At 39.2% G+C, this 15213-nt stretch overlaps 1 protein-coding gene across 1 annotated transcript in view; it reads right to left on the reverse strand.

The window, feature by feature from the left end:
* LOC119885051 (cytosolic carboxypeptidase 4-like) overlaps positions 1-13171 on the reverse strand; it is a gene marked incomplete at both ends in the record, with an annotated part of 31684 nt that extends 18513 nt beyond the window's left edge. The window contains 2 exons of the mRNA XM_038695303.1: positions 4161-4369; positions 13134-13171. Of these exons, the coding sequence (XP_038551231.1) occupies positions 4161-4369; positions 13134-13171 (247 nt within the window). The remainder of the gene's footprint in view (positions 1-4160; positions 4370-13133) is intronic.
* Between the last annotated feature and the right edge of the window lie 2042 nt (positions 13172-15213).

Here is a 15213-nt window from a genome sequence, read left to right on the forward strand (position 1 = left end):
ACACTTTAGTTTCGACATGATGTGATTTCAACTGTACAAAAGTAGCTCATCTCGGCCACACCTACTGACTACCAGTTATGCACAGCGTTCTAACTTTGACAGCTGTATTCTAAAACTAACATAGCTATCCTTATTAGCTAGGCTCCTTACATGCTTGCTGATAACTTTTTTGAAGGTGGGTCTCCGACATTGACAACATTGTGTTGGATAGATTTGTGCAGCGGTGTTTAGGAAACTAACTATTCAATTGACAGACAGGTCTGTTGTCAATGTGTTTGCGAGCAACAACTTCCTAAATATAGATTTAGGACACATACAAACACTGGTCATGTATCATGATAATTAACAGCATTAAATCCATTGATTAAAAATTAAGAGATCTTGCAGCTGACCTTTGTATTCATTTTGTTTTTACTTTCACTTTTTTTGTGCTTTTAAAATACTCATTCTGCTGTCTACTGGGTAGTCTATCATTTTAGTAGTCTGAAGCTTGAAACAATTTAGGAATTTCACTAAAACTCAGCCTTTGTATTTTGTTGAAAATAACTTCAATAAAAACTCAGGCTTTATATTTTCTTACAATAACAGATTATACCAAATAAAGACACTCTGTAATTAGTTTCTTCTCATAAGTATGATTAAATTTGCTTATTTTTTTTTTCTCACAAGTTGGAGTGTGATTATCGCTCCATGCTATCTAAGAGGGAACTTGTGTCATCATGTACAAGAGAACAGTGGACTCCTGTCGTTCCACACAGTACAAGTGTGGTCCCTTTTTCTGTAATTCAAATCAATAAATAAAATGCATTTCAAGTGTAGACTAAGCACTAGATATGATGACAAAATGTATTGACATTCAGTGGTTGTGAAAACTGGTCAGTTTGGTGTTTTAGGACTGAACAAGTTTAAAGCTGTAGTCAAAGTCTGATGTGAAATACTTTTTAACAATTAATTAAAACTGAATAGAAAGTATCTTACCTCTAATCATTTAATTCATAATTCAACTCTGGTTGTTTTTCTATTTTTGTTCCTTTTTTTTGGAATCTACAATTCATTTTACTCTCCAGGCCTTCAGTGTAGCCCTTTATTTTGATACATGTTGATCTTAAAACACAAGACATCCACTAAACCTCAGCCTTTATATTTTGTTTTAAAAGAATGTATAGAAAATAAAGAGACTATTTAGTTAGTTTATTTTGTCTCAAAAGTATGATTAAATTTGCTTATTTATTATTTTCACACAAGTTGGAGTGTGATTATCGCTCCATGCTATCTAAGAGGGAACTTGTGTCATCATGTACAAGAGAACAGTGGACTCCTGTCGTTCCACACAGTACAAGTGTGGTCCCTTTTTCTGTAATTCAAATCAATAAATGAAATGCATTTCAAGTGTAGACTACGCACATAGATATGATGACAAAATGTATTGACATTCAGTGGTTGTGAAAACTGGTCAGTTTGGTGTTTTAGGACTGAACAAGTTTAAAGCTGTAGTCAAAGTCTGATGTGAAATACTTTTTAACAATTAATTAAAACTGAATAGAAAGTATCTTACCTCTAATCATTTAATTCATAATTCAACTCTGGTTGTTTTTCTATTTTTGTTCCTTTTTTTTGGAATCTACAATTCATTTTACTCTCCAGGCCTTCAGTGTAGCCCTTTATTTTGATACATGTTGATCTTAAAACACAAGACATCCACTAAACCTCAGCCTTTATATTTTGTTTTAAAAGAATGTATAGAAAATAAAGAGACTATTTAGTTAGTTTATTTTGTCTCAAAAGTATGATTAAATTTGCTTATTTATTATTTTCACACAAGTTGGAGTGTGATTATCGCTCCATGCTATCTAAGAGGGAACTTGTGTCATCATGTACAAGAGAACAGTGGACTCCTGTCGTTCCACACAGTACAAGTGTGGTCCCTTTTTCTGTAATTCAAATCAATAAATAAAATGCATTTCAAGTGTAGACTAAGCACATAGATATGATGACAAAATGTATTGACATTCAGTGGTTGTGAAAACTGGTCAGTTTGGTGTTTTAGGACTGAACAAGTTTAAAGCTGTAGTCAAAGTCTGATGTGAAATACTTTTTAACAATTAATTAAAACTGAATAGAAAGTATCTTACCTCTAATCATTTAATTTATAATTCAACTCTGGTTGTTTTTCTATTTTTGTTCCTTTTTTTGGAATCTAAAATCCATTTTACTCTCCAGGCCTTCAGTGTAGCCCTTTATTTTAATACATGTTGATCTTAAAACACAAGACATCCACTAAACCTCAGCCTTTATATTTTGTTTTAAAAGAATGTATAGAAAATAAAGAGACTATTTAGTTAGTTTATTTTGTCTCAAAAGTATGATTAAATTTGCTTATTTATTATTTTCACACAAGTTGGAGTGTGATTATCGCTCCATGCTATCTAAGAGGGAACTTGTGTCATCATGTACAAGAGAACAGTGGACTCCTGTCGTTCCACACAGTACAAGTGTGGTCCCTTTTTCTGTAATTCAAATGCATATCTGTAAGTGTAGACTAAGCACACAAATATAATGAAAAAAAAAAGTATTTATGTCCAGTGCTTGTGAAAGCTGGCCAGGTTAGTATTTTGGGACAGAACAAGTTTAAAGCTCTAGATGTCAAATGTCAAATATTTTTTTATTAATTAATACATTCTTTTTATAATTAATTAAAACCGTAAAGAAAGTATCTTTATACTGACCATTTTATTTCTAATTCTACCCTGGTTGTTTTTCTATTTTTGTTCCGGTTTTTAGAATCTAAAATTCATTTTACTCTCCAGGCCTTCAGTGTAGCCCTGTATTTTAATACATGTTGATCTTAAAACACAAGACATCGACTAAAACTCAGCCTGTATATTTTGTTAGAAAAAATTAAGAAATTGTGTTTCAAGAGACAGCTTTCTTTACTGAGTAGCTTGTATAATAGCCCCTCTACAGTCTGATAGACTCCCTGGGGCTGCAAGCCATTCACTCTATAGGGGAGTGTTAAGAACGACGTGTGTGAATGAGTCGTTAAAATCTTTGCTTGATCCACTAGAGGCACTGCTGAGTATGGACTTAAACACTCACACACCTGCAGGTCCCCTCTTGACAATAGTTTAAAAAATTTACCAGATGGTTTTAGACATGATTTTAGCATGATTTAAAGCATGTCCAACAGGGGACCTAAAAAATGTCCCCTGTTCACTTTTTAGTCCCCTCTTAGTGGGTGTGTAACGACGTCGAGGTCCACTGTTAGATAGGTTGGTAAGTGCACACACACACACACACACACACACACTACACAGTCTGACACACTGGTGAGATAAATTCAAAACAATACTACAAAAACTGGTTATTAGTAATGTTGCTTGTGGTTCTCCCCCTCAGAAACCTTTTCACATGATGAACACAAAAGAAATAACAAATGTATACTTTTGCTCATTTACACACATTTTTCATTCCTTAGTGTACTGCACAGTGCAAATGTAGTAGGTTGGAAATGCTACATGTTTAGTTTTATGTAAACAGACACCCCCCATTTTTTTGTTATAATTGATCTATCCTAAAACACTAAGTCACAACATAAAGGTAATGCACTTACTCTTCAGTAGATGGAGCTCTGGTACCGCTGTGGATCAAGCAGGGAGGCTGCAGCTTAGAAATAAACGAGCTCTGGCTTGAGCAAGACGCTAACTTTGGTCCTCTCCCTGTTAATCCACAGGTACAGTAAAACTTTTTTTTCTGTATTTAGCTTGGATCAGTATGTAATGTGAATGCTGTATAAAATGTTGTAAGAGGATTTCAAGATGTGTGTAAAGTGCTTTGTTTTGTAGCTAACTGCTCTGACGAGCGTCGCCATGTTCAGTAGTTTTTTTTCATGAACTTCAGTCTCTCACGGTAGTTTTGTAAGTGTGAGTAACTAACATTAACATTCTGTAACAGACGAAAATGTGTTCTAGACATTGTTAAGAGTTTTAGCCAGCCGGTAGTGAGTAAATGGTCAGGGGAAAGATCCCATATTCAAACTAGTTCACCTCGCTGATCACACACGAGTGTGTCATGGTACCGCCATATTGTTGGAGAGAAAAAACTAAAATAAAAATTAATGCGGATGACAAAACAGATAAGAAAGGGGATACTTTTAACTTTACCTGTGTAGTTTCATACAGCAGTCTAGTGCCTCCGTGGGATATGAAAGCCTGTCTGCCTGCAGTACTGTGGGTGACCTTATGGAGGCAGTGCAGCAGGGCATGGCAGATTGCTATGGCAACATGTTGAGTATCCTTGCTGTGCCAATCCTCGTAAAGCTGCAAGAGGCCAGAGATGTAACCCTTAGATACCACCGAGCAAACGTTAGCCTCTGTGAGGGAGAGACACAGACAAACACAGGGAGGGAGGAAATGACATCAGTATCTTCCTCTCTTTGATCCTTCTTTTGTTGAAATCCACTTCAGTAATGGCAGACTGGACTGAATTTGGACTGAGCAAAAAAAAAATCAAACAATGTACATAAGTTGTAACGTGAGGTTATTAGTGTAACTGTAATTCTCAGCCACCATTAAATTAATGTTAGCAATGTTGTACTCCACAAAGACAGAGAGTCTTTGTGTGCAAAGTCCTTTTAACTTGGTACTGTTATCCAAGATAGATCACACACACACACCTCTGATCAATTTTTTCCTCTTTAAGAGTGGTGCCCTGAAGTGAATTTAACAAGTTAAATTCTATTATTAATCAATAATTGTCATTATTCTAATATTTCATAATTCATTTTGATGCCTGTTAAAACCCTGTGACTGATGGGCTGTTGGAAAGTGCAACATTCAGTAAAATCACCAGCTGCTAGTAGTGCTAACTGTGAAAGAGGATTCTCTGAAATGAACATCACTATGGCCTACAAATCAACAAGGTCTCAGCACTGATGTACATTTCTTTGGTTGAGCCTTGTTTTGATAAGTGGGATCCAGAAAGTTATGTCAAGTGTTAGCTGAGAGAAGGTCAGCTGGTCCCATAGCCTGTCCACAAAGAAATCAAGTCAGATATTTTATTTATTTATTGTCCTGGCCTACACTAAGATACTGATAATCTTCAATAATCATGAAAATCTTACACATCATGGTTGTGTTGTGTTTTCTGACCCTGGGTCACATTACACAACAATATACAGTAACAGAACATCTGTAGAGATTTGTGTTTCTATTCCCTTTGAAAGAAGCTGTCATGACTCTCAGCTCATCAGGATGTTTAGTTCCCTGCTTGTAAAGGGAGAATAGGAGTTGATTTGATTGGCTATAATTGACTTCAGCCCCACTCATCAACTGACAATTTATTCAACATCCATTCCTACTCCATATACAACTCCACTGTGGATTTCTGAATGACCTTGTGCTTTTGGTCAGATGTTATCAAAAACTGTGAGCAAACTCATGCTCATCCTCTGTAGTGTTGCTGTCTTCTGCATATATAGACTACCCAAGATACACAAAGAAGGAGCCTCACTCAGGCCTATTTTCAGCACCATTAACTCAGTCACGTACAACATTGCCAAACACATATCTACCATCTTAGCCCCTTTGGTTGGCTTCACATCCCACCACATCCAAAACCATTGACTTTGTAAACAAAGTCCGAGGACTGAAACTGGACCCAGATAAAACCTTTGTGTCCTATGATGTGACCTCTTTGTTCACCTGCATCCCCACCATGGAGGCAGTAGAATCCGTACGGAAATGTCTGCTACAAGACAACACCCTGGAAAGCAGAACCAGCCTCAGCCCTGACCAGATCTGTAAATTTCTCAACCTCTGTCTAAACACCACCTATTTCCAGAACAACGGAGGATTCTACAGACAGAAGCATGTCTGTGCCATGGGCTCACCCGTATCCCCGATTGTGGCAAACATCTACATGGAAGAAGTGGAGGGAAAAGCCCTCCTTCAGAGGAACAGCACCGAGCCACTGGGACAGGGATGTGGACGACACCTGGGTCAAAATAAAAACCCAGGAAGTGCAACATTTCTCAAAACCCAAAAATTAATAAGGTCCAAGCTTATCAATACTGCTATCGAGACTAGTGGATCTGTAAAATCTGATTTAGCTTGAAACGCAATGGATAGGAAAACTAATGTTTCTAATGATGGCACTGAAACGCAGTATCAAACAGGCCAAACTTGGGGCTTCAAAACAGCAGTCCACAAACCAACGGGTTGTCTCACGATGACTACGTCCACTTCTTATATACAGTCTATGGCTCCAAACTACTCAAGTTGCCGACAGCTACGCTTGTGCAATAAAACCTTTGTGAGTAAAAAGACAATACTTTATCACTACAGCTGTCTGTAAGGCAAACATGTAGAAAGGAGGAGGAAGGTCTGATACAGACTAATGTCTGAGTTTTTATTCTTTCTAAATGTCACTCACTGTTGTGATGTCACATATTGAGTTTATATATAGTGACTTTGCTGTTGTAAACATTAATGTCGCTGCTCTAGAAATTAAATTTTATATCATGTCATTTCAATATATACTGTAACAGTATCATCGCACATTGAATGTTTTCCTCATACCGTGCAGGCCTACCTCATGCCTGTTGGTCTTACCAAATAACCGTCACGAAATAATAGTAAAGTATCGATGATAAAGAATCGATCATTAAGCAGTCTCAATAAGGGTATCAATATCAATAAAAATTATAATCCCCATCCCTACTTATGTCTATGCAAGCTTAGTCATGCTTTTATGGATATAGAGGAAGATCTTCCTACCAGTGCGACTTTTTAATCACTGGGAAAATATGCATGCCCATTTACTAACATACAGTACACACACACACACTCTCACAGAAAGACACATTTGCTGTAATGATGGAGCTGTAGAAAAAGTGAAGAATTCATCAGCACTTATAACATGTATAGCACTAAACATGAATCAACCAGGAATTCAGAACAGGCACATTTTAATTGTCTAAAAGTTGTAACATAGGAAGTAGTAAAAGATTATGCGCTTATCTGACTCCCAAAACCACCAGGAGTCCAAGGTTATTATTAAGCATTATCTACTAATTTTTTAGATAATGCTTAATAATAACTTCAGAAAAGAAAAATGTTGTGCTCAAATATTTAAGGAATTAGTGATTACAGTATGTTAAAATCATTTTAAATTTGAACACATCCAAATAAGAATAAAACAAGTGTAAACACTGCTTCATACATCTTTAATTCATAAATGTGTTAAAAGCTGATGGGAGGGTAATCAGAATGCTTAGCTATTGTTCAAAGGTTTTCATTTGGTCCTGGAAAGCAAAGACAAACACTGCATAATAGTGGGTGAGATGTCAAACACAGACTAAGTGTTAGATTAAATACGCTCCCCGAGTCCTGGCATCAGGAGGGAAAATGCATTCAAAATATTGGTTGCCAGGAAGAAAAATACTTCATATCTCCAGATATGACTTCATATTAGCGTAATTGCTGCCTTTATGCTCACTCACAACATTTCATTATAGATCAAAGCGAACCACTGAGAGCAGGCTCATTTCGATGTTCTAGTTTATGAGCGAACGTGGTCCCCTTGATGTTCTGTGCAAATTGGCACATTGACATGGAGTGCAGCACAACATTGCATAAATCATGAAAAAGCTCAGAGGCCTCCAAATCTCTCGCTGCCTCTTGAGTTGTGACTCTCTAAACTGTCACCAAACAAAATGTGTCCACTAGTTCAGACAAGAGCATTAGAAATAAAAACAGCGTACACAACAAGAACAGAAAAAAAGTTTAGACAGAAAGAAAGAAGAAGGAAGCATCACTGTTTGATCTGGGTTTATCAGCATTTCCTCTGCTGCTGCTGACTTAGATCCAGTGCCAGGCCCATTTTTACTCTCACATATATCAACTGAATAGAATTTTTAGGGGAGATGTGAATGCATCAAGCACTCTGACTGGATATAATCAATTAAGGACTGTGTTTAAAGGATTTGTCTTGCAATAACAATATTTTCTGAGTGACAAAATAAACATATCCTGCTAACAACTATTGTGTGTATCCAAAGCCAGATAGATTGTATTCCTCTGTGCCATAGAGCTCCATTACAACACTATTTCACTGGGTGACATGTTCCTTCATTACCATGAACACCCACTCTGAAGTTTGTTTTGACTCAATCAGCACACAATGTTCTGGAGTCTCATTTATAAATAATGTGTAGGATCCTTACTAAAGTGTATGTGCACATAAAAGCCAAAAACAATCTGATTTATTAAACCGTGTGTATGCACACCTGTAGGCAATGGTCCCTTTATAATTCAAATGCATGAGGGCTCTCACAGACATTGTCGCAGGGAACAGTTCATAGTGTTGTGATGTTGATGAGCTGAGAAACTAGGGTGTATGGCAAAGTGTCAGAGAATAAAGGGAGACACGGATGATGATCATTTCATCGGTTTGCCTGGTTAATGTGAGTGAGGTGAAAAGGACTCAGTGATTCAGAAAGGCAAGCCATACTTTCCTGAATCCTGCCACCTGGCACGTCCTGGCATCATCTTAGCGTTTCACCACAAGTGTCACAAGCTACAGTCCAGCCCTCTCTGCTGCCTGTATCCGCTATCCACAGGCTGATGAAATATCTGATTTGAATTTTTAGTTAGCTTCTATCTTTAGTAGTTGAAAGGTGCACATAACTCTGATGATTGAATATTTCTGATAAAGTGTATCTATAAGTGATGTGATCAGGCATCAATATATCTATAAGGATTCCTCGCACTTCACCATGCGCATGGCCAAGTTCCCCAGGCTCCAGTTTGTGTTTGTGGTTTACTTACAGGTGCACAGGTTCACCCGTAAAGTTTGTTTTTATAGATCACAACTTTTGTGTCTGAAGTGGCGAAAGCCTCTTTCAGGTCTAGTTTTGTGTGTACCACTGATCAAAATGAAACCCAGGCTGCCCCAACTACTCACTGGAGCACATGTCAAATTATCTCCTGCTGAAAATAGTCAAATGCAATATTTGTCCCTATTTGAGTAATGTTTGAGAAAAACTATAGTGACCAGCTGTTTTAGAAAATTACTGAGCCTTTTTCTAATGAAACTACAAAATGTGTAAGGTGTTGGTGTCTTCAGTAGAGACCAAGGGACAAAGGTGAGGGCCACAGACAAGTAGGCAAGTTGGAAAGAATTCAGAGATGCACATTATTGGTTCTTGGGTCTTGATTTTTTGACAGTAACAATACAATATACAAAAACTGCAGACCAGTGCTTACATTCCAGGCACATGGGAAAAGCTGTCCTTTAAAAGACACAACTTGGAAGTGTTCACATAACCTCCAGTAACTCTGTTGAAATCCTCAAGATGTCGTAGAAAATGGGATTAAAAACAGAATGTGGTGTGTTCATGTATAGTCTAGAAGAAAAAAAAAACATTTCCTTTATTCAGAATGTCTCACACACTGAATGAGTATGTGTGTGAAAAAGAATAACAGAGGCGCTCAGCCACAGGACTGGAAACAAAGTGCAAAAGTGACCCCCACAGGAAAGATTAATGCATTACAACACATCAGTTCTACATAACAAGTCAAGAGAAGAGAAGAGGTCCTTTTATTGGACCATTGCAAGGAAAAAACAGATCACTGTCTCAGAATCACAAAAAAACATTTTTCTAAAGTAGTAGTAAGTTTTACGTATTCCTAAAATACAACAAAAACTGTTAACCAAACACAGAAAGGTGTTTCTCTGATCAGATGTTTACAATCAGAAGTGCCCTCCGCACAGCCGGGAGTCTGGGCCCGGTCCTACACATCAGCCAGAAGTTCAACTTGTCAGAACCAGATAAAAAGTTCACCAATTTGTATAGAATCTTCTTAGCACCGTATTTCAGGCCTAAAGTAAACAAATTCAACCAGTGCGACAGCCGGGGACACTGAACAAATAACCAGGGTCTCAATCTGAGAGCAGAACATACACTCCTCCCCCAGCTCTCTGCTCTGTACCTGTTTGTAGCTATTTCCCCACGTCCAACCCTCCACTGGAGGTCGGCCGTCCTCTTGTCAATGGGCAGCTTGTACAGGGACCACCTTTCACGGAAACGTCTGGGCAAAAAAACTCAGTCCACCTGGCCTCCGTCACCTCTGCCAAAGAGCGCAGGTTCAAACCTCAATGCAGATTTGGTCGACAGCTTGTTCCCCCTGCAGCCTGGAACTTCTCCAGGTGGGGGTTTGTAAAAGATAGCAGCTGACCTCCTGCTTCCTGCCACTCCCACACAGCTGGGGTGATAGACAGGGAGGGGAAAATGTACTCACACTCCTCACTCCACTGGTCACACAGTATGGTTTTCTGTGTTTACTATTAGGGTTCGGTTGATCAGCCGGATAGAGGTGATCATGGTGTCCACCGGTGTGGCCCTCATCTTCATCAGATGGCCCAGTTTGGTGCAGCCAGCCTATCTGAGATTAACTCGCAGACAGCAGTGTCTTTATGATAATAAAAAAAACTTCCTTAAACAAAACCATGCCTGTGATCTCGTTTATAGCATGTGGGAACTTAAAAATATGCCATGCCTACAGTACAGAGCTGTAAAAAAGTGTTAGTCCACTAAAGTCCATGTCCTCTGGTTGTAAGAGGAAAGGCTGTTTATCATAGCCTAATCGCCCAGCTCTCAAACCAGGACAGGTCGCAGTTATACAGCAGTCCTTGTGCAGGCCGGAGTCTATATGCTGCTTTGTTCATTCTTGATGAAAAAGAAAGGTTTTTGTGTCCTACCTGCTCACCAACAGAACCTCCTCCACACTAATGTTACTATCCAGTTGGACTATCCTTACTGCCTGCCGGACGGACGGAGGTGGCTTTTCCACAATCAAAAACCTCCCAAAAAACACCTGGCCAAACCACTCAACCCCCGGCCAACACTCGCTAGAAGTTTTACAGTTACCTACTGTAATCATGCACATATAGTACAGATGGAGAAAACAGAGAGAAATCCAAAAAACAGGGGCAGAAAACAAATCAAAACTCTACATCTGCCACTCACGCTCAACAGAAATGGAAAAGTCTGTCCACCGCTCCGGCCCAGACAGATACATCTCAACAAGTGAGGAACCGTGGAAAGTGTGCCAACTAAATGCACATGATTTTTTACACTCAGTTTGCAATTCAGTAACACACTTCTAGCAAAACTGTACTGCTGAAACAATACTGGTACTGGTTCAGTAATATGCACTATAAAGTCTGTTCCAAAATAATTGGACTTCCGGTCAGAGACTGTAGAGTACTGTTCAGCTAAGAGCACAAACCCACTTTGTAAATATGGTTACTCCAAATAACTTCATCACAGTGAGTCTCCCTGCTTTGGACGAAGCAGCTGTACAGAGTTTCAAAATAAATTCAGATTGTGTACAAAAACTGAGGAATACACATTCATACTCTACAAATTTGGGCGTGTGTGAGTTTTACTGTATTGCATAAATGACAAAACTTTTCAACTATTGCAAACTACTCTGCCCTGCACACAGAAAAGTGTTTTTTATTTATACTGTCAGTGCGTATCAGCTGCTGCTCGTACTCATTCAAAGACATTTGTGTGTAGGGGAGAGGGGTGTGGTTGGAACACATGTGTTTACTCCAAATGGCCCCAATTGAATCCTCTACAAGAACATCACAGACCTCATGACTACCGGGGTAGGTTGTAACACATGCTGGGCTAAGTTTTAAGACAAAACATGCAAAAATCGATGCCACACCATTTGATGTGCTTCAAAATCAGGTACAGTAAAATAAAACAATGTTTTCTCTCTATCTGTAACAGTATGATAAACTCGCTTGTGTGTGTCGCTTGTGTGTGTGTGTGTGTGTGTCAGTGTGTCTACATTCTTAATCAGAGTCACAGTCAGTGCGTGAAGTCGGTCGGTACCGGCACTTCCACATTTTACTGTTTTGCGTACCAGGACTTTTTCTTGCATGCCGGCACTTTTCAAAAGCTGCCGGTACTCTTTTCTGCCCTCTCTACCAGCAGAGACTGAGTAGTGAAGAGATGTGATGCCGACATGTGAACAACATATGAAGGAGGAGTACTGGTCACAGTTCTGACAAATTAATGCTGGTAACCCTGGAGAGGATGGGTTGCAACACTTTTAAAAGAAGTGGGGTGGCAATCGCAAAGTGGATAAGACACATGCATTTGGTGTGGGAGACCTGGGTTTGATTCCCACTGTGACATCTACCAATGTGTCCCTGAGTAAGTCACTTAACCCCCTTAACCCCCTAAAAAGGTCACCTACAGGACTAATAATTATATTATGATTATTGTTATATTACAACCCACCCCACACCGGTCAGCCATTGTTCGGCTAGCTGTAGTGGTTATAAACAGCAGGGGAAAATGCATTGTGTCTTGCCTAAGATCTATATAATCTAATAAATCAAACAATTTTATCTGCAATAGTCTTGGTCAAAAAAATTACTTTTTTACCTGAAAATCAAGTTTTTTTCCTGTATATATTCTGAATGTGCCTCTACAGCCTACAGCCATGCCTGATCAGGGAGGAAGTAGGTAAATACTGACTCCAATCTTATCTGTAATTGATGGAATTGGTTTTGTTACAGCTCTCCCCAAGTTACAACCATACCCGGCCTCCCCTACCGTAATGATGCAAAAACACTAGTTTTAGAAGAGTTTAAAGAGTTTTGCAAGAATTGTTTGCTTTTGCCAGATATGTGCTTTTTTTGGTGTAAGGTTCTTTGATTAGTGTGTATAGTGTGATTAGTGTGTTTTACAAAAATAGCCAATAGTTTCAAATATTTTAAGCAATCAGAAAAATGTGTTTGATGCTTTGGTTTATGACCAAATACTTGCAGAACTAATGACATTCCCAATCTAGAGGAAATGTATTTTCCTATTTAAGTCCACTGTAGTCCTTTCACAGTATATTATAAATAAGTGAGATGCCACGCTATCCCACCATCAGCACTTATCCATGGAATAAGAGAATTACATAATTAAACTAGAAAATGGCCCAAGAATCACAAGTATTGTCAGTGTGCCCCCGAAGAAGAGGCACACTGACAATGTTGTGCAGTAATGATGATGATGGTGATGAGACCATGCTGGTGAATGATGGATGAGGTCATGAAAAACTTACTTGTGCACAGCAGAGCAGCAAAGGCATTAATGGCTGCCCTGGAAAAGAAACAGAGTGAGCAGTTAGTTTCTTGAACATTTTAATTAACACGCTCTTTAATTTGATGCAAACACAGTGTGTATATGGTACACTAGTGTGACAAATGAGTGTGTGTTTGTGTGTGTATGTGTGTGGGGGCGGGGTGTTTGTATGTCATATAGTCAGTTAAATGTGTGGATTTTCTGTAGTTGTCAGCTTTGGCTTTGAGTCATTAGCATATTCTTTGATATAATATGAAAATTCAAGAAAATCAATCTCTTGTCCATCTTATGAAATGTCAAGTGTTAAACTGTATTTGACATATTTTACTGTTATCAAACTGTATTTGATATCATATTGTTTGATATTTATTTTTAAAAATCTGTGTAAGAATCTTGTTCTAGACTTTTATTACTTAAAATGACTCATCCCTTCTTTCAACATCCCCTACTTTGTCCCTTTTCCCTTCTTTTTCTTTGTTTGCCCCTCCATCACTTCCCTGCCTCCTTCTCCTCCCCTTACCATTCTCCCCCCCCCCCTCTTCATGGCTTGTTGTCTTCTGTCCTTTCCTCCTCTGTCCTTTCCTCCTCTCCTCCTCCATCCCTGTCTTCTTCCCATCACCCTTATGTGTTTCTTCCACAGGGACCACAACATGTGACTTGACTCCACACTTCACATGGGTGGTGATAGATAGACAGCCCATAGTGTTGGCCTTGCATGATATGTGTGGTGGTGGTTTGGGAACTCGAGAAGCTGTATTATTGATGTTCTTGTTGGTTGGGGGGGGGGGGGTGCATACTGAGATGAAGAATGTAGCACTGTCCAGTGTAGTATTACTAGCAGCAAGTAAACCAGGGTGTCACTAACAGGGGGTCCACAGGGTGACGAGAGGTCACAACCTCAGGAGGTATTGAGAGCCACAAGGGTTCATGCAATGTTTACTGAAGATGGGAAATACTACACTCTTTAACAGGATGTGCCATATTTATAGACATATTCAGAGGGACAACACATATAGGTGTGTCATTTATCATTTCTGTGCATTTTACAACTAAGGGAGATAAAATAAGATAAAACTAATTAATAGTTTTCCAAATCTCAGTGCTCACAAGCAGTATAATCCATGAGATGTATGTAAAATATCAGAAATAATTTATCATTGGTCCTTTTGGTTGGGTTAGAAGAGAGATGGACCAGACTTTGCTGGAATTAAAACCTTCAAATAAAATATATTTGATGTTGGAGTCAGCCAGCGGGAAGATGATAGTGTCAGGATAAGGTTGCCCTATTTACTGGGAGCACATCAAGGATTTACCTGGATTCCCTGAAGAAAGGTGCACACTACACACAATCAGCTGTGCCATAATTATTTGAGATGGAGAGAGTTGGGGTACATGGAGTTTACTTGTTAACTGAATAGGCAGGCATGTAGTGACTGAACAAGTGTATACACCCAGCCTTAAGCAGATGCATTTAAAACTGCACATCCTCTGTAAATCCTTCTTCTGTTTCTAAGACACTTGAACATGTTGTTTTTGTCTGCTTATCTCCTCCAGAGCAACCTCCTTCACGTAGTCTGGATTCAAGGCAGGTCCCTTAACTGAGACGCTCCTAGAGCAAACTCCCTCTCCTCTATCCTCAAACAAGGTTTGCTACCCTTTTGTTTTTCATCAGAAATACAGTCATTGGAAAAAAAGGACAGGGTTTTTGGATTAAAGAGCAGCGGACCTTAGAATCCACCCAGGCAGATCCCCATACCAGGCACGACAACAGGTGCTGTGACCACTCAGAGGACAGGAAAGAGAGCAGGGATAGCAGCCATGTTGGCCCAGCTTGGACTTAGGTGTAATTTATACTTTTGCGTCAAATCAACGGCGTAGGTGATGGTGTAGGTTACGGAGCAGAGGTTATGTCGTCGCCGGACGTGCACCTCCTCAAAAATGTAACTACACGTCGAGTCGACGTGGACCGTAAGCTCTGTGATTGGTCGGCTGTTGGCCTCGCAACGCCTCCGAGCCGACCGGAAGTACCCCGTGCTTTGAAGTAACATTTGCTAGCGGCC

The sequence above is a fragment of the Micropterus salmoides genome, unplaced genomic scaffold, assembly GCF_014851395.1.
Source record: "Micropterus salmoides isolate LMB-PRFRI ecotype aquatic unplaced genomic scaffold, ASM1485139v1 Ms_hic_scaffold_3886, whole genome shotgun sequence".
Taxonomy (NCBI): Eukaryota; Metazoa; Chordata; class Actinopteri; order Centrarchiformes; family Centrarchidae; genus Micropterus; species Micropterus salmoides.